Source organism: Polypterus senegalus, chromosome 2, assembly GCF_016835505.1.
Source record: "Polypterus senegalus isolate Bchr_013 chromosome 2, ASM1683550v1, whole genome shotgun sequence".
Taxonomy (NCBI): Eukaryota; Metazoa; Chordata; class Cladistia; order Polypteriformes; family Polypteridae; genus Polypterus; species Polypterus senegalus.
In genome coordinates, this window is record NC_053155.1 from 274,970,125 (window position 1) to 274,994,577 (window position 24,453).

General features: G+C 35.4%; 1 protein-coding gene across 1 annotated transcript in view; it reads left to right on the forward strand.

Moving 5' to 3' along the window:
* The window catches only part of pola1 (polymerase (DNA directed), alpha 1), a 430,119-nt gene that overhangs the window by 251,670 nt on the left and 153,996 nt on the right, over positions 1-24,453 (forward strand). The window contains exon 34 of the mRNA XM_039745606.1: positions 1,771-1,902. Within this exon, the coding sequence (XP_039601540.1) occupies positions 1,771-1,902 (132 nt within the window). The remainder of the gene's footprint in view (positions 1-1,770; positions 1,903-24,453) is intronic.

A 24,453-nucleotide genomic window follows, 5' to 3' on the forward strand; every position in this document is an offset into this window, starting at 1 on the left:
GCAACTGCAAATAATATCTTATTTTCTAACGACCATTGTAATTTGTTCTCCTTGTACATTTTTTAGTTGATCTCAATACAGTAAGTTACAGTTTTTCCTTTGGTATTATTCAGTCAGTTCACACCCATGAGATCTTGTCTTTCTTTGACCGGTGTGGCAAACTCCTGGGAAACTTGCACAGCCAGGATGCCTGGGCGATGAAAATACCGGGATAGAGGTAATACCTCCCCTGGTACACGAGAGGGCGCCTGGACGATTCTGGAGCTATGGACTGGTATGGCGGAAGTGCTGCAGGAAGATCATCAAGGAGCACCTGGAGCAGATACGGGTACAATATAATAGGAGCCACATCACTCCATTCTGGGAGCGGCAGTCCAGGGGTGGAGGACAGAGCTTGCGAAGGGAGGAGTAGAGGTGGCAGAAGAGAGAAGAGGAGAAAGAAAGAAGGGAGTTATTGTTGGTGATTTGAGCACTGTGTAAGGTGTTGTGTAAGAAAGAGAACAAGAAAATAAAAGCGTTGAGTTTTTGTAAGTATGCCTCTTGTATCTGTCTGTGTGTCGGGTTGGGTGGCTCGCACGCCTCCTACAAGTGTCACACCGGCTATTTTGGCATACTGAACTCCTACTTCCTTCATTAGTTACTGTTCACTTCAGCTTTTTGAGGTTTTGTGTCATCTCCTTTGCTCTTCTGGCTTGTTGTTTTCCTGTCATCTTTTTACTTAAACTTTGTTAATACAGTCTCCTATCCTCTTCTTTTGTCTTCAGGGTGTTTTTGTGTGGCAGTTTTACTTAATTTGTCATGGTTCTGGCACTTTTATTTTCCTAATCAAAAGCTTATTCCGTTGTTTTCAGACATAAGCTTATTCCATGCTAGCAAGTGTTCAGTTCATAGCAGATTTCTCTAAACTTTTGCTGCTAGTACCACATTAGCAAATTAATTTCTCACAGTCTCTCTTTGAGCTTCTTGGCTTTTATCCACTGTATAGTACATACAGTATGTATGGTCAATTTTCTACTTTCATTTGACCAAAAATATAATCTGCTACCAACTGGTACTGTAGTGTATGCTCTTCTTCAAGGTGTTGCTTTAACCCCTCCTGTGTTCATTCAATGGCGCAGAAAAGTAAGGAACGGGTAATATTATTATATTATTTAGGGCTGGGCACATTTACTTTTTCTCTTTGATGTTTCCATGTGTGTTTTACATTGGGTACACACCCCTCAAAGAGCAGTATTAGTCTAGAATGAAGCCATCACAGTATTTATGCTAACATATTTATGTTGTATGTTCATATTCAGATGACATGAATGAAGCTGTTTGTGAAGAGTGTCAATTAAAAGTTTTTTTCTTTGTTCTATTTTGTATTTTTTCTGTGCATTTGTAAAATTAATTTCATTGTTTTCAGATTTCATTTGTAGGAATGTTTAAATTATGTTTTATTTGTTTTGCCTTGACCCCATGATTGCCCTCTTAAGGCTGCTGGCACTCTTAAGCCTTAATGTATGATATTTCAATGTCCAGTGTATTGTCTATTTGGTCTAAACTAGTTTAAAAGTATCAATAATGTTTTTAGTAATTGTAATAGTCTATAGCTATACTTTATTTAATATACATCTGCATCTGTGTTATCAGATATAGATAGATATACATATACAGTATATATAGATATATATAGATATAGATATATATATATATATATATATATATATATATATATATATATATATATATATATATATCTATTTATTTTACTATTCCTTTCCTTTACAGGGAAAAGTGATTGAGCCTAGTTTAATTCGCTGCAGTAATATCACCTGCGAAGCTTCACCATTAAGTTTTGTGACTCAGATGTGCAATAAATTGATTTTGGACATCAGACGGCATATCAAAATATATTACATGGTAAGTAGCTAAACCACTTGACGGTTTGTTTTGCTTTTTTTTTCTTAAGTTATTTAATTTGCTGTTTTTTCAATATGCTAAGCTGTTACTAATAATAATAATAATAGTAATACATTTTATTTATATAGTGCCTTTCCCATGCTCAAGGTGCTTAAAATTGAATAACTTAATAATGGAATAATATACTAATGCCTGTTGAAATTATCTGAGATGTTAATGTTTTTCACTTGTACAGTCATGTACACCCCATGGAAGTGGTTGACATTTACAACATATTTGAATGGGCAAACATTAGATCTTCATGCAAATAGTGTCTACAGATAAAGGTAATATACTTCAACAAATGACACATAAAGTTGACATGGTGCATTCATTCTCATAATCTAAATTAACAAAAATGCAGTCTTGTCACATGGAAAAAGTTTTTTACACCACTTTGTCACTTTTAGGTATGATAATATGTGAAAGTGCAAAATCAAAAGCTTTTATTGGTACTCATATAACGTAACACTGTTAAGAATTGTCATCCTGCAAATTGTACGTTATCAATGTTAGCCCTGCAGCTGAGATTCTTATACCAAAATTCTGTTCATGTTAAAGTTGTGAGCTTGGATTAATTTTAAGCTTAATATGTGTTATTTGTGAGTAATATCAATTTAAAATTTACTACTGTGAAATATTAAAAATTGGGATTATTTCCCTATTTGTACCTGATATGTGCACTTGAAGCTTGATTTTTGCTGAATTTACAAAGTAATATAAACAAAAATCCTAATGCTTGCCTGTATTCTTAGCAGGGTGCTCCTGCTATGGAAATTGTAAAATTAATCTGAGTTGGAAATAATAAGCAAAAAAGTAAAGAAATTTGAACAAATCACCAAATATTTCCCCTCTCCCATTTCGTTATTAAATCTTTATCAGTACTTTACAACTGAATAGTGTGAAAATGGCACTTTAATATACTTCATACCGATGTACATTTTTGTACACTGTAGAACTTTACTAAAACAAATTGGCTAACAATATATATACATTTACTGATCTGAAATAATAAAAGTTTAGGGTGAATTTTGTCGTCTTTTCTTGTTTTTAAATAACTGTAACAACGTTCTATATAGAAAATGTCTGTTCAATATATGTACTTGGTGGTCACAAGTTCTTCAAACTAGGATAAGGGATAATGTGATTTGCATTTTCCTCTGGAAATTTATCTTGTGGATGCTACAACATGTGGCTGCTGAAAGTATGTGCTAAGCTAACACTTGCATAGGCAAACAGAGTGCAGTGGACTTGCACAGACCACAAAATCCTTAACTATAACCAGGTAAAAAAATTGCAGAGAAATCTATGCATGTTATTCACATTTCTTAAAGTAACCAGATCATTAAAGTAGATGTAAACACACTGACTGACTATCAAGTAATCCAATTGAAAAATGTAATTAGATGGTTACTGGCTGGGAGCGGGATATAGAATAGCACTTTTACCTGGCTGTGAAACTCTTTGAAAAGTATTACAGGGTGGAGTTTGGCATGTTAATTGGAAAAATTGAATTTCACGTGCAACAGTTAATTTTATTTTATTTAACCCTAAATTTAGCATGCCAGCATTCCATCAGCATTTAGATGGAGTTGAAAGAGTTCTGTGCACCTGTCAGGGGGGAAAAAAAAAGAAAAAAATAATATACTGGTTATGTTACTTGTCAAAGCCACATAATAAATTTTAAAATATTGTATATTTGATATCTCTTGACTGAAGTATACTACTATGAGTATTCCTCCTAGTCCTTTCCTCTTTTCCTTGTGTGTCTCACCCATTCCTTTCCACCACTTTCTCTCTTGCCTAGTGCTTTCTCTCGATCATATTCCCATAAATCCTACTTCTCAGATGTGTCAATTTGCAACACCTTGCTCACATCCTCCCCCACCCCCCTTTTTTTTGACTACCACCAATGGTAGACATGCTCCCATTACTTGCTGTGAAAACATCTTTTATATTCTTGCAAATATTTACTGTCTTTGAAGGTAACTCATGTTGCACCTCATTTCTTTGTTGTCATTGAAATGCTACATTTTTACTAATGCATCATAAATGCACCCCCGGATATATCTTGTCAAAGTCCAAAATAACCAATCAGAATGCTCAGAAGCATCAAACACACACACACACCAGTGTTACATCTGTACTAAAATTTTAACTACAGTATTGATTCCAGATTTCAGACCTAACTGTAACCAGTACTGGTACCGAAGCAAACAACGGATAACTCCACATAACCCCATTTAAATTACACACCCCACCACAGTTCCCAGAATTGCAAGCCTACCTGTTGCGCTGCATAAGCATGTGTTAAAGCAGGTGAGACACAACACTTAATGTATTTACCTCATCAGTGCCAATTAAGTCACCCGATGTATGGTGATCTGCGCCACCACCACCTGATCAAGGCACCATGCAGTCCCTACATTGATGGATTGAATGTCAGAGGTCCACATGACCATCCTCATCTAATTTCTTCCATATGAAAAGCATGAGGACTGATTTAGATCATTTATGTTTGGTAGAATGTCCAGAGACGGCTGAGCCGTCTTGTGGCCTCAGAACCCCTCCTGATTTTAGGGTTTTTTTTTCCTCCAGCCCTCTGGAATTTTTTTTTTCTATCCTCCTGGTCACCAGACCTTACTTTATTCTTTATTACTTACTATTGTTTAATCTTAAAGTTTTATATTTTTCTTTCTTCATCTTGTAAAGTACTTTAAGCTACGTCATTTGTATGAAAACATGGTATATAAATAATTGTTGTTGTCTGTACTAATATGTAAAAGCATGAATGTTGCCTTTCTGTGATGTGTAACTACAATGTACTATTCAGATTTTGTTGTTAATTTTAATAACCTCGATTATCCCTCACTTGATTAACCGTCAGGGCAAAAAAAACACTGCACACATCAGCACCTACCTACAGAATTACTACTGCTGTGTGGTACACTGTACCACTTGTCATGCCGCATTTTGAAATCAAAATGTCAGTTACATATCTTCAGTTTTAATAGCATTTCATAGTTTTTCTCATTTGTTATAATTCATCTACTTTATATTTATATGGCCGATAAACGTGTGTGGTATTACAATTGTCACAGAAAACTGAAATTATCAAACATTTATGAAACTGCGAAAGTGCTTAAGTATTGCTTCTATTTACGGAGCAGGAAGAACAACACTGAATGATATAACGCGTGAAGCCAACAAAATTGAAAAATGTGTTGAAAATGGAAATTACTGACGATAATGTTAATGTTCTCCTGTATTGTGATTTTCTTATTAAATTCTGTTATGTTTTGTTAATATATTGTGACGTACAGGCAGCTTGTGATGTGCTGTTGGAGAGCAGAAAGTGTGTAATGAATGCTGTAAAAATGGTACTTGGTGAAAGGTTTCTGTTCTGTAAGGAGTGGAATCATCTGTTAGGAGATGAGTGACGGGAGAAGGTAGGAGAAAAAGGTGCAGCAGAAGGAAGTTTTGAGTAGGGATTCAGGATACTATAACCAGGAGTGTTTACGGTATAGAGAAAGAAAGAATGTAAGTGGCAGGAGATAAACTGGTAAAGAAAGCTTTTCTTTTATTGTTTTGGAGATGTGCGCCATAACCCAGATACGAGTTTAAGACTGAGCACTGTTTGTTACGGAATGAAGACCAAGTAAAATGTAGAAAACTCCAGTACCTCTGAGTTGTGTTTGCATATTACACTTGTCGGTACAATAGTATATGGATGAATTCATTTTGTTAATAATATATTTTGTTAATAGTTTTGTTTTGTAAATAAATACGACTATTCTCTAAATTAATTTACTGCATATCATTTTTAAAGTAGCTGTTTTGTTATCCATCTTTTCTCTTATCCATTAGGGCCTCAGCTCCTACTCCTGATGGATAATCAAGGTTTTACTGTAATATAAAGTTGACTGACTCTTTCACTCACTCACTCACTCACTCAACAAAAACATTTTTTCTCGTTTAGTTAACAAGCTGAAATTTAAAATGTAAAGTGCTGGGTATCTGCTAAGAGAGAACATTTCCACATATCATTATTTTTATCCACATATCATTATATATTATTTTTAATCTCCTTCAAAGACAGAGGAGAAGCAGCCAATCAGTGGCCTGGCCTTTTTGTCATGTGGCAATGTATGCAAATGAAACTCTCCAGCAGAACTGATGAGCAGTGTAAATGAACAGAACCACTGACCAGTAGGGTGGACTAATGAGTGACAAAAGGGAGGTGTCTTAGACCGGAAGTGTACAGAGCTGTGTAATGGATGGAAGTGGGAAAGGTCTGCTAAAAAACTGTTGTTTCCATATACAAAGCCTGTTTTGAGTTGTATATTGGTTTTGGTTAATTAAATCAGAATCCCTTTTGAATTTCACAATGTACAATTACGTGTAAAGGTGGATGGAAATTGTTTATTTTGTTGTCTGTCATTATGTAAATATGGTAAATGTATTAGGCTTGGAAAATTGGCATCAGATTGTCCAGTTTATAGTGAGAGAATGGGTGTGATACCAAATCATATAACGCTACTAGTAACAATTACAATGATGTTGTAATGTGAATGATGTGCAAAATCACTTAACCTACGAATCCACTTGCACATTGTTCACTGAATTGGAAAAATTCCAACTGTATTTCAAATTTACAGAAATGGTATATTTGTTAAATTTTTGTTAAACAGTTGGCCAGTTAAAAGATTGCTCTTCACAGGAGCTTTTGATGTTGGAACATATTGCTACTATAGATCCTTCTCAAAACAGAAAAATGGAAGCACTGTACTACATAGGCAGACAACATCAGATGAAATCAATTAAAAAATATGTGGCTAAATATACACAAAAAATCTCAAAGTGAAAGACTTGCGGCTGATAAATATGCTGGAAAAAATCCTGGTGTGAGCAGACTATCAATGTGTGGCTCATTGAAACTTTGCTTCACCTAGTGTAGAAAATAAAACTTTTGTTCAAATTTTGAGATTTTAAAGCTGTAAGAGTGCTGTCAGATCCCCTTATAATTAAAAGTATTGCATCAGTATGTGGAACATTTGTTGTACTTGACTTTATGTTGCAAAAATATTTTCATTAAATTATTTGTTTCTTAAATTGCTCTGCTTGACATTTAGATTCTGTAAAATTTCTGTTAATTCTCAAAACAAAAACATCCTTTTTTCCAAGAATGTTAACTTTTTTTTGGACACTTTCAAAATATGTGATATGACTGAAAAAAGAGTGTATATTACTAGCACTTGCAAGAAAGATGAGCATTATCTTATCTAAGCTGAGAAAATTTCATTAGCTTGACGACTTGCAGGTTGCCTGCTGTGTGGATTTTGCAAAGGCTACGAATTAAACTTTCATGATTTGTCCTCACTCCCCTCATTTTCGCTAACTGTCTCTGTTAATTTGAAAGATAACCCACTGTTTCAATTCATCTTTTCCGCTGGCCATTCCCCCCCTCCCCACCCCCTTTCTCCTTTATGTTCTGACAGAGAGTGTGGCAATTATCTGGGGCCTTTGGATGAGATGTTCCAGAGCTGCTGCTTTAACAATAAAATGTACATGTGATAGCACTTTAGTCTATTATACTTGCAATCGAGACACACAAGTGGTAATTATTAATACCGCACAGCTTTCAGGCCAGGGGAGAATAGGTGCAGGTCTGTCAAGTGCTTGTATTAAGTTTGTTTAGTCACTTCACACTGAAATTTGACCTGAGAACCTGTACACATACTACTTAGAGAATGATGGAGAGGGGGAATAAATGGGACTAATGAAATGGTCATTTGTTTTTGACCTAGCATTTCTTGATTAGCTTACTTTCAAAATAATTGAAATGTACAGTAGGTGATTTTCTTGCAATAAATACTGTCTTGCCTTTGGAAAAGAAAGGTTGTTGGAGTTCCATCCTCATTAATAGATAAAATAATAAAAATACTTACTTTTTTATACTCAATAATAGGGTTCTTATACCTCATTTCACTGCTGTATTCTATTCAACTAAAGTAGGCCTTAGAATTTAAACAATACAAAAAATACAGGTTCATTAAATTCCACCAAGATCTTGTCTGACTCTTAGTGCTCGAAGTATTTAAAAGTACTATTTGTGATTTAATAAACATGTAGGAATACAGGAGTGAATGATCTCTAAATATTGGAATCATGATTTTCATTAATGAAATTTTGCAATGTAGTTTTTGTATGTGTTTATACATATTTTATTGTTTTTGGTAGGCTAACTCTTGCATACTCACTCCCAGTACTCTGTTTTTTTAAGGACATGTTACATACATTCATTAGCTTATTTGCCAGAAGAGCCAATTATAATTCAGTAGTAATGTCCTAGTCAGTACAACTATTTCCTTTTTTCAGATAATCATACTGACACACATGATATCATTCTTTCTGCTCTACTGTAACTTTGGTGGCATTTACTGGTGTATCACCTTATGATTAAAATGTATAATTTACATATTATTATTAAAATACTTGTATCTCACCGGATTCTACTTTTAGAGGACAAACACAGCTTATCCAGACTATGGTGAGAATAATGTGGACCCTTTAAGCATCTACAGAATTGCCACGAAGCTGTTACTAGCCGTCCTTTCATTATTAGTGACCACTGCACAGTTACCCTTTTATGTAATATGGTAAAAAAAAAAAGTCAGATTTAGTTTTTTCAGTAGTTGCAGATGCATCTATAAAAATAAGAATAGACAGGAATTAATGATAGAATTGATTTGAGCACAATTCTTTGACAACTCCATTAACTTTGATGGTGGGTTTTGTCTTGGTATACATTAGACAACCATCCATTGTTAAGAATTAAATAGAAAGTGCTGGTAAATAAATAAGAAACTTTTGGAAGCATGCAATATTCAGTTCATTTGTTTCACAATGACTAGATTTCAGCACAGTAATACAATTGCCATGTTCTGTTTTAGCTGCCTTCCTATTTTCAGTTTGAGCAACATTCTTCATTTATCTTAAATACTAAGGTTAATAAAATGCTTAAACTAATTTTAGCAATTGCAGAATAAACTGCTTTGGTAGGGAGCCTTAGAGACTCAGATCAGATAATGAGTAATTGCTTTTACATCTGTGTCAGGGGAAAGACTAGAACTTTTTTTTTTTTTTTTTTTAATTTAACAGTTTGGGTAATTTTCAGTAATCCAGTAAATACAAATTGTAGCTTTATTATCCAGCTACATCTGTCAGAGGCATTTTTAATGGATGAGTGCATAGATTGTATGCAATAAGGACATAAATGTGAAAAATATGGGGGTTTAATTATAAGGCTGTTAAAGTTGTAAGAGGCCACATAAACAAGGCATCACTGTAATGTTTATTAATTGCTAATAATGCCTTTGGGAACACATAGCAGTACAACACACAGACTGTTATCTATTTTTCAAGTTCTCTTAGTCTACATACTGTTTTTGTTTTCATTTACTTTTGAGCAAAGACACAAACCTCTTTATACCTTAACACTGTAAGTGGTGACTTAATATTAATAGTTTCACTAAAATGATGTTCCACAACTCAAATTAATTTGCAGTATTTGCCCATAAATACATAGGTACATAAAAGTGTTGAATAAAAAGTAATCATTGTTTGTTAGTTGCATGTGTACCTAATTTTTTTTTTTTTTTGTATTACTGAAGTTTTGTAGGCTTAATCTCAGGTGTTTGACTCTGAAGTGGAATTTGTTTTATTAAGTATTAATCTCTGGTCACAAAAAGAAAAACATACTTAATTTTTAAATGGAATAGTATACCTAAATCTTAAAGGGCAGCACAGTGGTGTACTGGTTTATTCTGCTTTCCTAACAGCCTGAGGAGACTGGGTTTGATTCCTTGAAATCTCCATGTAAATCCAAAAGTGTGTTTTCCTTTTTTTATCCCTCCCATATCCCAAACAAATGCATAATAGATTAATTGGTGATTAAAAATTGTCAAATGTCGAAAAGTGAACAGACTGTCAATTTGTTGCTGGTCCCTACATACATAGAATCAGAAAATTTTAAATCATCATTCTGTGTCATTTGTGTGTTTTTAGTGGATGTTAGTGGAAAACTGGAATATCCAGATTAAAACCCATGCAGAGAGAAAACGTGTAAAATCCATTCAAACTGTGACTAGTTGTGAAATTCAGACATGTTAACAAATGTGCTCTCATGCCATTCTTGGTTCAAAAATGTCATAGTTCAGTAAGCTCTGGATGTTTATTTCAGATTTTCTGTGTGTGCTGCAAACTAAGAAACTGCAAAACCAAGAATTAGTCTATAGAAGTATTTTCTCTTATTCATTGTAACAAATGGAGATAAATAAGACTTTAAAAAAGTAAACAAAGCTTGAAATTATTCATGCATCTACTCTTCTCAAGATATACATTTATTAATGTACAGTACTGCGGTGGGCTGGCGCCCTGCCTGGGGTTTGTTTCCTGCCTTGGGCCCTGTGTTGGCTGGGATTGGTTCCAGCAGACCCCCATGACCCTGTAGTTAGGATATAGCAGGTTGGATAATGGATGGATGGATGGATAGTGTACAGTTCTGGATTCAAAGTGGTTAATATCTTTTTAAACATGTTTTGTTCGAACTGAGCTAGTATGTGTAGTGTGTTAAGATAGCATGTTTGTGTTTCTTGGCAATTTAGAGTAGCCGTAGTTGGAAATTAAAAGTAACCAAAAGGCATTGTGGGGGGTTCTTCAATAGAGAAGTAAAGTAGAGAACCAAAAAAAACGGCACCGTGTCTGAACTTCTTTGTGATATTAAATTCATACATAACAGTATGTAATCAGAAACAGTTGGTCCATCTATAAAAGGCCAATAATGTCACAGTTTACAAAACCAACAAATGACCAAAGAAAATTGCAAAAGCTGCTGATTAGTATTGATATGGTGTTTAGTTAAATATAAAAACCAGCCAGTCATTTAATCCCAAAATATTTTACAGTATTCAGTAATGTTTATTGTAGTGTTAATCAGTTTACAGACAGTAGTGGGCAAAGTGCATATGTACAGTATGTAAGGAAATAACTGTGGTTTCAGGTGAAAGAATATAAGGGAGACCCTCAGATACTGAATCTTTCCCATAAAAATAGAAACCAAGAAGGCATCAGTGTTAAGGTCAGGTGAGGTTGGGGAGCAAGCACTAGTACAGCACATTGATGCAACCACCACATAATGAAAAAGATTGGGATCCTGGTTGGCAACCCCCCAGGCAGACGCACAGTCCAGTCCCACCCCGCAGAAATGACCATCTGTCTGCCGTAGCCAGGTGTTACGTGGGCATCCCTTTAGCCTGGTCCAGCCACTCGAGTCCTCAACAGTGAGGATCCTGTGAGCCAACAGTACTCAAAGATTCTCCGAAGAGACACATTACTGAAAGGAGTCCAGTCTCCATCTCCGGTCACTGGATAGTGTCCATGTCTCACAACCTTATAGCAAAACACGAAGCACCAGGACTCTAAAGACTTGGACCTTCGTCTTTTTGTAAAGATATTGGTAACCTCATGACTTCACATGCACTCCCATTCTGTCAACTGATTTTATAAGAGGAGTCACCAGAGACATGAATGTCGCTGATGAGGTCGACATTCTCTCCACAGATGGACACAATGATGATGGCTGCGCCCAACTGGTCATTATCCAGGACACTCGCAAGCCCAGACAGTCCCACTTCTCATTCAGTTTCTCAAGAGCCCCGATCAAAGCCTCCTTGGACTCCAAGAAGATCACAGCATCATTGGCAAAGTCAAGATCAGTGATTCTTTCTTCATCAACAGATGCCCCATAGCCGCTGGACCCCATGACTCTGCCCAACACCCAGTCCATGTAAGCATTGAACAGAGTAGGAGCAAGAACTCACCCCGATGAACACCAGAATCGACTGGGAAAAACACAGAGCTTCTGCCTCCATTCTGCACAGCACTCACAGTATCAGTGTACAGGCTAGCCATGATATCAAGTAGCTTTGGGAGGATAATAATAATAATTCTTTGCATTTATATAGCGCTATTCTCACTACTCAAAGTGCTCAGCAAGTGCAGGTTAAGGACCTTGTTCAAGGGCCCAACAGAGCAGAATCTCTTTTGGCATTTACGGGATTCGAACCGGCAACCTTCTGATTGCCAGGGCAGATCCCTAGCCTTAGAGCCACCAATCCTGTGAAGTCTGAGGATGTTCCACAGGGCAGCTTGATCAACCGAGTTGAACACTTTACGAAAATCGACAAAGGCTGCAAAGAAACTCTGTCGATATTCACGTTTGCACTCCATGAGAGCCCTCAGTACCATAGTTAATTGGTCAGAGTTAATCAGTGAAATTAATAGATTAGCTGAAGAATACACCAGGTCTCCAAATTAGCCCCTTTAAAGGCAAAGGCAGGTTCTGCATTCAGAATTTAACCTCTTGACTACAAAAAAAAAAACATTATTATATCTTTTTTTTTCTCATTTTGCATGAAACATTTTTTCTCACACAGTACTACAGAACTATATGGGGTAAGTAGCATATAAAACAAAGTATAATTTTTTGAGTATTCCTCTACCGTCTTGTAAAGAACACTGAGCTACATTTTTTATGAAAATATGCTATAGAAGTAAATGTTGTTATTCTTGTTATACCTTTTTGTAAGATGAAGGGTGTTAAGGAAAGATATTTTTAAAAAAATTGAATAAACTGTGCTTAGAATATCTGTCTGTAGTAACAGACTGATATGTTATATAATTTATTATTTATTTCTCAATAAATTCTTCTAAATTACTCAGGCTATTTTGTGTCTTACAGAATAAAGTTATTTGTCCTGTAATTTAGGATTGCATTAGATGTTCATTAATTGGAATGAATGTTTTTCTATTTCATGGAAGGAAGGCCGTTGCTTAGTTTTTGCAGTGTTTGCAACCAGTGTCTACTGGGTGGTTGCTGAATGTGTGGGATGTCCCTTTTTGTTTCTGTTTGGATATATTCTGGCACATTTAATTACCCTTCCAATCTTGTCAACTTCACAGTAAGGTTAGCACCCAGCAGGACTGCTGTCGTAAATAAGATGTTGCATCTCAGCAGGCTGTTGTGACTAAAACAAAAAAAAAAAAATAGAAGGAAGAAAAGAGTAAAAGTAATCAGACAAATGTGCACAGTGGAAAGTTTTTTTGCTAACTGAAAAGGCCTAGAGAAGAACTCGGTGTAATTCAGTATTGCTCTAGAAAAGCTATTTAGTATATGAAGGTATACCAGCTAGTTGTATTTATGAAAGGTTAAAGACTGCTTCACTGAGTTTTGATGACTGGGTTCTGTTTAGAATTTCAGATCAGCTCTTGGGAGGGAGGGAGCGAAAGATATGGAAAATGTATTAGGAAGGCCTGTAGAACTTCCTGCAGGGATGATTAATTCTTTATGGATCAGTTGAAATTTTCTTCTAGTTTATTTAAGCCTTATTGCTCAGATAAGACCCTGTTCTTTTTAGGAGAGCAGTCATGCTTGGAATTCTGAATAGGAGTCAGCTTGCAGGTAGCGTTGCATTTATTAAAAAGATTTGTTTTTGTTAAGCTTAATATTTTTTGGAAATGTAAAGTCGTTTTTTTAGAAATTGAGTTCTGAATGATCAATGATAAAAGGTTGTATTTATTGCTGGAAAACTTTGTAGACCTTTTAATGTGCATAGTTGAGAGCAATGTTTAACTCTTATTTTAAAAAAAAAAATAAAAATCTTGGCATATACTCTTAAGGCTGATTACTGCATCTGTTATTTCTCTTCTTTGGAAAGAGTGTTTGTTGTCGTCTTAACTTACTACTCTGCTTTCCATTTATCTTTGTGCGATTTACAGTATGTTTTAGTTATGCTTTCCAATGAAAAATCTGTTTCCAATTACTTAATGACTTTTTTTGGGTCAATTAGTTCAAGAGCAGAATTTTAAATATATGATATCCATTGGAGGAAAAAATGTAAAAGAAAAACTGTTCTTAATGTACAAATAATCACGGCCATTGAAAATAAAATGAGGTTTATTGAATGTCAAGTGTATATTAGTAGATGTACAGTATTTTGCAAATATTGTTAAAATGTTTGTATATTTTGTGGTGGCTGCTTGGGGGCAGTTTATATATGTGGCCCTCATAACCTGGCCCACTTCGTCAAGAGTTGTTTGGCATCAGTTATAGCTATATTATGCCTCTTTTGAGCCAAATAAGGTATCTTATCTTGTATGTCTTTACACAATATTAAATCCTGGTTTGAAATATTAAAATCTATCTCTCTACTATAAAAAAAGTCCTGGAAAACAAAAGCAAGGAGACGAGTTGTGCATGTTTTTCTAGCAAAATAACTTGTGATTGTCTAAACATGTTAAACACAAAGAAAAATACAAATGGTGACAACAGATGAGATGAGTGGTTCCCAATCTGACTTGACACTTCTCTTCCCAGGCTGACAGTTGAGTGCTGCAGGAAGGAGCTGGTATTCAATGAACAATATATTGGATAGTTACAGCAAAAATTGAGTAAAAATTAGCTTAATATTCAATTTTCATTAGATTAGATAAACTTTTATTATTCCCAAGAGGAAATTCAGATGCATATACAGTAGAAGCTGAAACATAAAAGCAATGATACAGACACAGGACAAATAATGCAGCTAATCAAGCAGTCAGTCTTATCTTATATATAAACATCTACGCGTGGAAGTCGCTTACCCACTAACATCAGCAAAACGGTATCCCTTTTACTTTTCCTTTTGTCTGCAAAACAAAACCTCCTAGGAGAGAGATGCCCAGAGTACTTCCTTTCAATTACCTGACATCTCTACATTTCAGTGTTTTTTTTTTCCTGACTATTTCAATTGTTTCTAGGACCCCGGGCTTACACAGCTAGTAAATAAATAAAAATAGATGTATATTATGCAGAAATTTCAAAATGAACTTTAAAGAATATATCGGGAGGAAGCATTGAATTGCTTGATTGCAGTGGACAGATTTGCTTCTTAGCACACATTGGTAGAATGAGCCTGGGGCTAAAAGTGCTCAAAGACAACGCCTCCTGGGCAATTATGGAGGGAATTTTTCATGATGGCATCCAAATTTTCATAACAGCCTCCACTGTGTCCAGGGTTTTACCCTGTAATGGATTAGGCTTTCCTGATAAGTTTCTTCATGCATTTTGAATCTTTTGAGCTCAAGTTGCTTTCCCAGTAGACTGCAGCGTAAGGCAACACACTAATGAGAGATGAGACCCACAAAACAAGATCAGTGTAGGGAATGTAGAAGAATGAAGTCTAGTTCTCTTTCAGTTAAATTTTTAAGCTATTTTACCCACAAAGATATAAACATCTATAAAATGGTAGTAAAGACCTATTAACAAGACAATAGTGTAATGAGTATTCAGAAAATCTTTATAAAAAAAGGTTCTAAAGTTAATCACTCAAAGAGCCAATTGTCAACAGTTTTCAGGGCATTCCTTTAGTAGGACATTAATGGAAGGGCTGTAAGAAAGTAGCTCTGGCTAAAAAGAAGGAAAAAAAAAAACTTGACTGTAGAGTTTTTAAAAATTTCACTTAGAAGATGTTATATGTTTGTGATGGAAAGTCTGGTCTAATGCTAACTGCTTTGTGTGCTTCAATGTAAAAGTTACACACTAGCTAAGTTGCATTATCTCCTTTGCATTCTGCTATTAAAAGCTTCAAGTGCCTAGGACTGTGAATTTCATCTGGACAGTTATTAAAAAGAATGGATCACAAAAACCCTGGATACAAATCTACAAAAACATTTACTTCTATAGTGCATTTTTTCTCAAAAGTGCTTTACATGGTATCAAAGAAATAGTGAATCGTTTAAAGAATTTAATTTATGCAACATTAATAAATAAGTAATAAAAATAAATCAATACTAGTTTACACAACATATATATAATTAGAGAAAAGTACAGTCCTTATATATAATATTTTGTTCTAAGTCTCTAAAGATAAGAAAATATATACCCTTGTACTTGTAAATGGAAACTGAGGAAGCAGTTTACATATCAACATTTAGGGGCTGTATTACGAAGAAAGTGGTATGTTTCAACAACAACATTTATTTGTATAGCATGTTTTCATAAAAAAGTACTATAAAGTATTCAGTTTCAGTCTGTCACAACATAACATTCTCAGTTCTGCTCAGTCCAGTTTGGTTTTTCGTTGGGCCAAACATCTGTTCCAATGCACTGGCCACAAGTTTATTGTAGGGTGGGCACATTTAAACTCGTACAAGGCCATTTAAGAATGACTGATTAAACTTTAAAGTGTATGCATTTGAGATGTAAAACGAAAACTGGATTACACGGTAGGGGGTAGAGAGTATGTGAATCTTGTAGGCTTTAGTACTTCTAGAATCAACCAGTTGCAACTCGATCATAGAGTTTATTTTGAGGTGTCTCGGCACTGAAAAATCAAACCCAGGCCTTCCACCAGCTATATTTATGACTAAAGGTCTGTATTTGACTTTATTTATAATGTGATGCTACTATTTTGTGATATCACATTTTTCTTTGCAAAGTAGATCAATATGTAAACCATCAGTATAGATTTTGATGTCTGATTTGCTTTTGCTTGTAAACTTCGAACCTTAAATTTTAACTCCCAATGTAGACGCGATGACATTGTAGTAAAATATTGTATCAGACTTACCAGCAAATGAGATGTTTATCTGAGATGACAAATAGGGTTTAATCAACAGCAAATTCGTATGCAAGAAGAAAATGTACAATTAAATTTGGTCAGGTCAGGTAGAAGATGATTTAGATGAGAAGTTTTGTGAAATGGAAATTACTAGTCACCCTGAAAAACATTCTTCACGCTGCTCAAATGCACTAAATTCAAAAGATTGTATAATTAGATATACACTATGCATGACCTTAAAGGTGAATTCAAAGTAGTGCATGAACAAGAATCTTTATCATTATGCTGCCCTATACTGTATCCTTATTTGAAAATACATTTTATTAATATAATTAATTTTAACTGTAAAATAATTGTCATTGTAGAGCTTAAACACTGTCCTCATGGTTGCATGGGATCTGCTTCCACAATCTGAAAGACATACATATTAGTTTTATTGATTTTTTTTGTTAGTCTGGTATGGGTGGTAGCGAGAGGATAGGGTGTGTCATCCCCCCCAATTGGCCCTCAATTAAATTAACATAATTTAAAAATATAATTTTAAGCTCAGATTGCTTCTCACTAATGTAGTGCATGTGTCTGTATATGTTACTGGCTAAGATAGGCAAATCCACAAAACAGCCATTAAACTGGTGGTGTTGATAATGAGGTTTTGTTGATGTTTACTATTGAATTGCAGCATTGTATATTTTTTCAGTTAATGCTGACATTTAAACTGTGAATGCTGTAAAACATTTAAGGTTTAAATATATAAAATACCTATTCTTCTTATCCAGTGTTTTTTGCTTGTGTTCTTGAGCTAGTGATGAAAGGTGATATTTATATACACTGTTATGTCCTTTTTCAATGAACAGTATTACAAACCATGTATTATCCACTGTTTATTAAAATTAATTTAATTACATTAAAAAGTAGAACAAGAACAGGCCATTCACAGCCCATTCTGTCAGTCCTTGTCACCTAATTTCTCCAAATTAACTCTCTATGTCTATTGAGATGAAGGTATATGTGGCATTGTAGACATCCTTAAATTGTATGATTACTTGTATCGCTTTATTTTTGTTAAGTTGCTGTTAATGGGTGACTCTTGAAATCACAAGATTCATTTTCCCCCTGCTATGTGACTATATACTATAGGCTGATCCAGCATCATAAAGCTTTTGGTTTTCCAGAAACAACATCGAAGTTCTTGCTCCAGAACTGTTGTTCATCCTTTAACTAATCAGCTTTATAGTGAGACGTTGGTCTCACATTCAAATGTTTTCACATTTTTAAATAATGCATTAACAAAGTGATTTCCTCAGAAAATTAAATAATGAGACAATTTTTCTAATTTTGTCTTATTTCTGATATTCTATGTGCTTCAGCTCTTACTTAGAACACATTAACATTGCTTAGGTCAGTGCTGCATATAGCAACCCATGCAGTGTATTTCTGTATCATTGTTGACTATATTAATTTAACATATAATCATGCTTTTTTTTAGAAATATTTATATATTTCTAATGTTTCCTTAAAAAGCATCAGTATCAGAAGAAACTTGCTGTAAATACTGTATTCATCATTTTTTTTTCTCATTTTGTAGAGAGGTTTAGTATTAATAAGAATGGCATTTTTTTCTCCTACATCCAAAAGATGCTAGGTTTCTAGGTTAAGTGCATGACAGGTTAATTGATGTTTCTCAGTTAATCCTATGCGAGTGACTATGGCTGTATATGTATGATTTGTGTCCAGTCTATGACTCAGGGCTTTGATGATAGGCCCACACCCAATTGACCCTAACCTGTTTTAAAATGGTTTGATTTTCGCTGCAGTGATGAATGGCTAGATGGGTGATAGATTTGTAAAAATGTATGTGCACAACTTGTATTTTATTTGTAAGCCTAGCATGTTCTGATTAAGCAAGTACATATCAATGACAGTATGACAAAGTCATCATAAGCTTTAATAAAGTGCTGTTCACTGAAACAGATTTGTTGTTTAATAATGTGAACTCTAATTTGAAGCATTTGAATCAAGAATCACATGGTCTGTAAACTGGGGGAGGGGTGTTATTACAGATGTCAGTCACAGATTAGTTCATTGGGTTACATCCTGTGAAACTATCTAAAGATATATATATACAGTGGAACCTTGGTTCACGACCATAATTCATTCCAAAACTCTGGTCATAAACAGAAGCAATTTCCCCCCCATAGGATTGTATGTAAATACAATTAATCGGTTCCAGACCGTACAAACTGTATGTAAATATATATTTTTTTAAAGATTCAGCACAAATATAGTTAATTACACCATAGAATGCACAGTGTAATAGTAAACTAATGTAAAAACATTGAATAACACTGACACAAAACACCCAGGTTCCCTGCTCAGCTGCACGAGCAGGCTCGCACTCTCTCTCTCTCAGCAGCACGAAGCCCTCCCCCTTTCTCTCAGCGGCATGCGCTCGCTCGCTCGCGCTCTCTCTCTCAGAACAGAGAGGAACATTTGAATGAATTCGAACTTTAATTTAAAAACAGGAGTTCATGCTAATAGCCTTACAGCCCGATCACTGTACTGTACAGTAAACACTTTTTTAAAAATGAGTTTTAAGCACAGGGAGAAAAAAGGAACATTTGAAAAAAGAGAAAAGTAACATTGCAACAATAACGCTACGAACTGAAAAATAAACTTTTGAAAAATCCATAATGCAAAAACTATGAACCACCAAGAAAACTAACCTTGCATGAGTCGAGTTCTGGCATGAAGTGAGGAGGAACTGGGTGGAGAGGAGATTACAGTTTTGAGGGAGAGTCTGGCTCCGCGATGGAGTGGTGTTTTCACTGTTGTGATTTCTTGGGTTTCTTTTGCAGGCAGGCATGCATGCGCAGGCAGGCACGTCTGACAGAGAACAATGCAACACATGCGTAAATCATCGGTGCACACAAACCGAAAGGGAAACTGGCTTGTTTGTATACTGAGTGTGTGGTCGTGAACCGAGGCAAAAGTTTGGTGAACTTTTTGGTCGTGAACCGAGTTGTACGTGTACCGAGACGTTCGTGAACCGAGGTTCTATGTATATATGTATGTATATGTATGTATATATACTGTATATGTGTGTGTGTGTGTGTGTATCTATACTAATAAAAGGCAAAGCCCTCACTGACTGACTCATCACTAATTCTCCAACTTCCCGTGCAGGTAGAAGGATGAAATTTGGCAGGCTCATTCCTTATAGGTTACTTACAAAAGTTAAGCAGGTTTCATTTCGAAATTCTACGCATAATGGTCATAATTGAATCCTACTTACGCACATATATACGTCCATAGCCTGCAGCTCGGTCGCCGTGTTAGGCGGCGTTGCGTCCCCCATCACCACGCCTCCCACATAGTTGGCTGCCTGCCTATATTGTGTCCCCCATCCCCACACCTCCTACTTAATTAACTGCCTGCCCATATAAGGCCGTCCATTGCTGCGGTCTCTTCATTCCCTTCTTTGCTTTGCCACGGTATTCACGTCTCCCTGCTGATAACTGCAGCCTTTTTATATAATCCACGGCTTCTCCGCTGTTTTATTGTTCGTTTATTACGATGCAAAGTTATCGATGAAGGCGTTTGTATGCTTACAACGCTTGACAGATGCTGAATGTCACTTCAACACAAGTCCTACAAATACTGTCGTAAATGAAACAAACCATGAAACTCAAACCGATTATGACAGCAGCAATCCAAGCTGTGAGAAAACAGTAAAAAGGAGGCGTGTCAGACATTGTGGTACATTTTCTGTTGCAGCTAGACAGGAACAACTTTGTGACGCTGCCGCCAACTACTCGCAGAAAAATCCACAAGTTAATAGACACGCTGTTGTTAAATACTCGCATGCAAATCCACAAGTTCATAGAGACGCTATTGCTAAATACTCGCAGAAAAATCCACAACTTAATACCGGGAATGCATGTTAAACATGTTAGATTCACGAGTAGCGATTTGGGTAGTGAACATTTCGATGAATGAAACCTGTTATCTTTACAACGGTTGACAAACACAGAATGTAACTTGAACACAACACGTTCTCCAAATACGAACCTGATTGAAAGAAATAATGATAATCAAATCCTTGATGACAGCAGCACTCATAACAGTGACAAAACAATTACATTGACAATCATGTTATGTTATTTTTAAAATGTTTTTTACTTTTTCATAACTTATTGAACACACTACTTCGCTGCGAAGCATGAGTATTTTGCTAGTATATGTATATATGTATATATTATATATATATATATATATGTGTGTATATATATATATGTGTATATATATATATATATATATATATATATATATATATATATATATATATATATATATATATATATATATATATATATATATATATATATATATATATATGTATGTATATATAATATATGTATATATACACACACACACACAAAAAGAAGTGTAGGTTAGTGTTAATGTATACAAAAGTTGTATTTTTGTTCAATTAATTTTTTGGCACTTTTGCTAATCAAATTTCATTTTTATTAAACTAGCTGAAATATCCAGCATTGCCCAGGAGGAAAATAGTTGGTTTTTTTAATTGATTGAGAAAAATGTAATTTAAAAAAAAAAAACACAACTTTAAAAATAAATGAACAAACAATGAAGACTCACCAATGTATTTGTCTTGCGGTCTTGTATGTATGTTATCATCTAGTTGACACTCTGAACCAGCCAACTCTGTTTAACTTGAAAAAGCAACAGGGGCGCGGTGCTGCTTAAACATAAAGAACTTTTAAAAATAAAAATAAATTAACAAACAATAAACCTGGGTTCGCTTCCCGGGTCCTCCCTGCATGGAGTTTGCATGTTCTCCCCGTGTCTGTGTGGGTTTTCTGCGGTGGGCTGGTGCCCTGCCCGGGGCTTGTTGCCTGCTTTGCGCCCTGTGTTGGCTGGGATTGGCTCCAGTAGACCCCCGTGACCCTGTAGTTGGGATATAGGGAGTTGGATGATGGATGGATGGATGGATAAAGACTCACTAATGTGCTTGTCTTGCAGTGTTGTATGTATGTTATCATCCAGTTGATACTCGGAACCGGCCAACTGTTTTTAATTTGAAAAGCAACAGGGGCGCAGTGATGCTCAAACATAAAGAATGCTGGCAGTCACCTCCAGTTCGCCCTCGTGTTTTTTTTTTAAATTCTTTGAGAAAAACATAATTAAAAAAAAAACACAACGTTAAAAACAAATTAAGAAACAAAGACTCACTAATGTCCTTGTCTTGCGGTCTTGTATGTATGTTATCATCTAGTTGATGCTCGGAACCGGCCAACTCTATTTAATTTGAAAAACAACAGGGGCACAGTGCTGCTCAACAATAAAGAATTCTGGCAGTCGCCTGGTATATACTAACTGTGTAATCCTAGAAAGTATTTAAATTGTCAGAAATACTCTGTGCATCTCCTGGCTAGAAGGATTCATGTTGCCGAAGTGCTCACATTGTGTGTTCATTAGCAGCTAAGCGACTGTCTTTCTTAGGAGGTTTTCTTTTGCCAGTGTACTGGCCTCGCTTGTGTATCCTCGGAGCTGGAGCCCTCACCCCAACATCTTATTTCCAGGTCGGACAGACACACACACTTCCACGCGTAGAACTCTGTTTAATTTCAAAAGCAACAGGGGTACAGTGCTGCTTAAACATAAAGAATGCTGGCAGTCTCCTCCAGTTTGCCCTCTGGTGGTCGTTCCGAGTATCAGCTGGATGATAACATGCATACAAGACCACAAGATCACCCCCCACCCTACCCAGATGGGGGTGGGTTACGGCTACACCCTACAGTATTTTTAGTCGACCAATGAGGAATATGTGTACCAAGTTTCATGAAAATTGAGCCAGCCGTTCAGACGTGATGCTGGAACATACATACACACATTGACTTTTTTAGATGTAGATAGATCGATATTTTTTTTTAGCTTTTTTGAGATTGTTGTGTTTATCATAGAAAAGTTTTGGAGTTTATAGCCAATTTTTGAAACAATTTTTAATTTTTATTAAGCATAGTTCTTATGAGTCCAGTATTTTATATGGCAGTTACTGATTAGGTATCGATAAAGGAAATGCAAAAGAAATACAAGGCATACTTTTGAAGTCTAAAAAGAGAAACGTCTATATACAAAAGTAAACATGGTTAAATCTTCATTTCAACTCTGCATTCTTGAAGCAAACATTTCATAGGAAAACTGACAACCATTTACACCTAAACGAGGATTTGAAAATTTAAAAGTAGCTGTAATCTTAACTGGAAGCCATAGATATGGTTTAAATTAACTATTGAGTGGTGATTACAGGATTCAAACACCTCAACTATAAAGCACTGCAATAATCAATCTTTTTAAGCCAAATGAGCTAGCTCCACAAGATCCTGAAACTTAAGAACCCATGTTAAAATTCGAACATTTCTAAGCTTGAAAAAGATGATTTTAAAAAGTGACAAGTGACTGTATATGGTGGATGAAGGTTAAATCTATCTCAGATATAATGCCCATAATTTAGTGGGATTTTCCCTTTTTTAAGTTAAGGGTTTTAGTACTGATTACTATTTACAGAATAAACTAAAGGAACTAGTGTTTTCTCTGAATTTAAACAAAGATAATTAAAATTAATTCACTATTTTCTTTTATAAACCAGCTAATAAATGATGTATTTATTTATATAGAATGTGACCAGCATGCAAAAAAAAGTTAATATAGCAGAATATTGAATAATTGACATCTCCTATTTGAAATATATATATACTAGCAGAATACCCGCGCTTCGCAGCGGAGAAGTAGTGTGTTAAAGAAGGTACGAAAAAGAAAAGGAAAAATTTTAAAAATAACGTAACATGATTGTTAATGTAATTGTTTTGTCACTGTTATGAGTGTCGCTGTGATATATATATATATAGCAAAATACCCGCGCTTCGCAGCGATGTCATGTGTTAAAGAAGTTATGAAAAAGAAAAGGAAACATTTTAAATATAATGTAACATGATTGTCAAAGTAATTGTTTTGTGTATTTGGTGGCAGCGTCACAAAGTTATTTTCGTCTAGCTGCATCAGAAAATGTACCACGACGTCTGACATGCCTCCTTTTTACTGTTTTCTCACAGCTTGGATTGCTGCTGTCATATATATATATACACACACACACACACACACACACACATACAGTGGTGTGAAAAACTATTTGCCCCCTTCCTGATTTCTTATTCTTTTGCATGTTTGTCACACAAAATGTTTCTGATCATTAAACACATTTAATCATTAGTCAAATATAACACAAGAAAACACAAAATGCAGATTTTAAATGATGGTTTTTATTATTTAGGGAGAAAAAAAAATCCAAACCTACATGGCCCTGTGTGAAAAAGTAATTGCCCCCCAAACCTAATAACTGGTTGGGCCACCCTTAGCAGCAATAACTGCAATCAAGTGTTTGCGATAACTTGCAATGAGTCTCTTACAGCGCCCTGGAGGAATTTTGGCCCACTCATCATTGCAGAATTGTTGTAATTCAGCTTTATTTGAGGGTTTTCTAGCATGAACCGCCTTTTAAGGTCATGCCATAGCATCTCAATTGGATTCAGGTCAGGACTTTGACTAGGCCACTCCAAAGTCTTCATTTTGTTTTTCTTCAGCCATTCAGAGGTGGATTTGCTGGTGTGTTTTGGGTCATTGTCCTGTTGCAGCACCCAAGATCGCTTCAGCTTGAGTTGACGAACAGATGGCCGGACATTCTCCTTCAGGATTTTTTGGTAGACAGTAGAATTCATGGTTCCATCTATCACAGCAAGCCTTCCAGGTCCTGAAGCAGCAAAACAACCCCAGA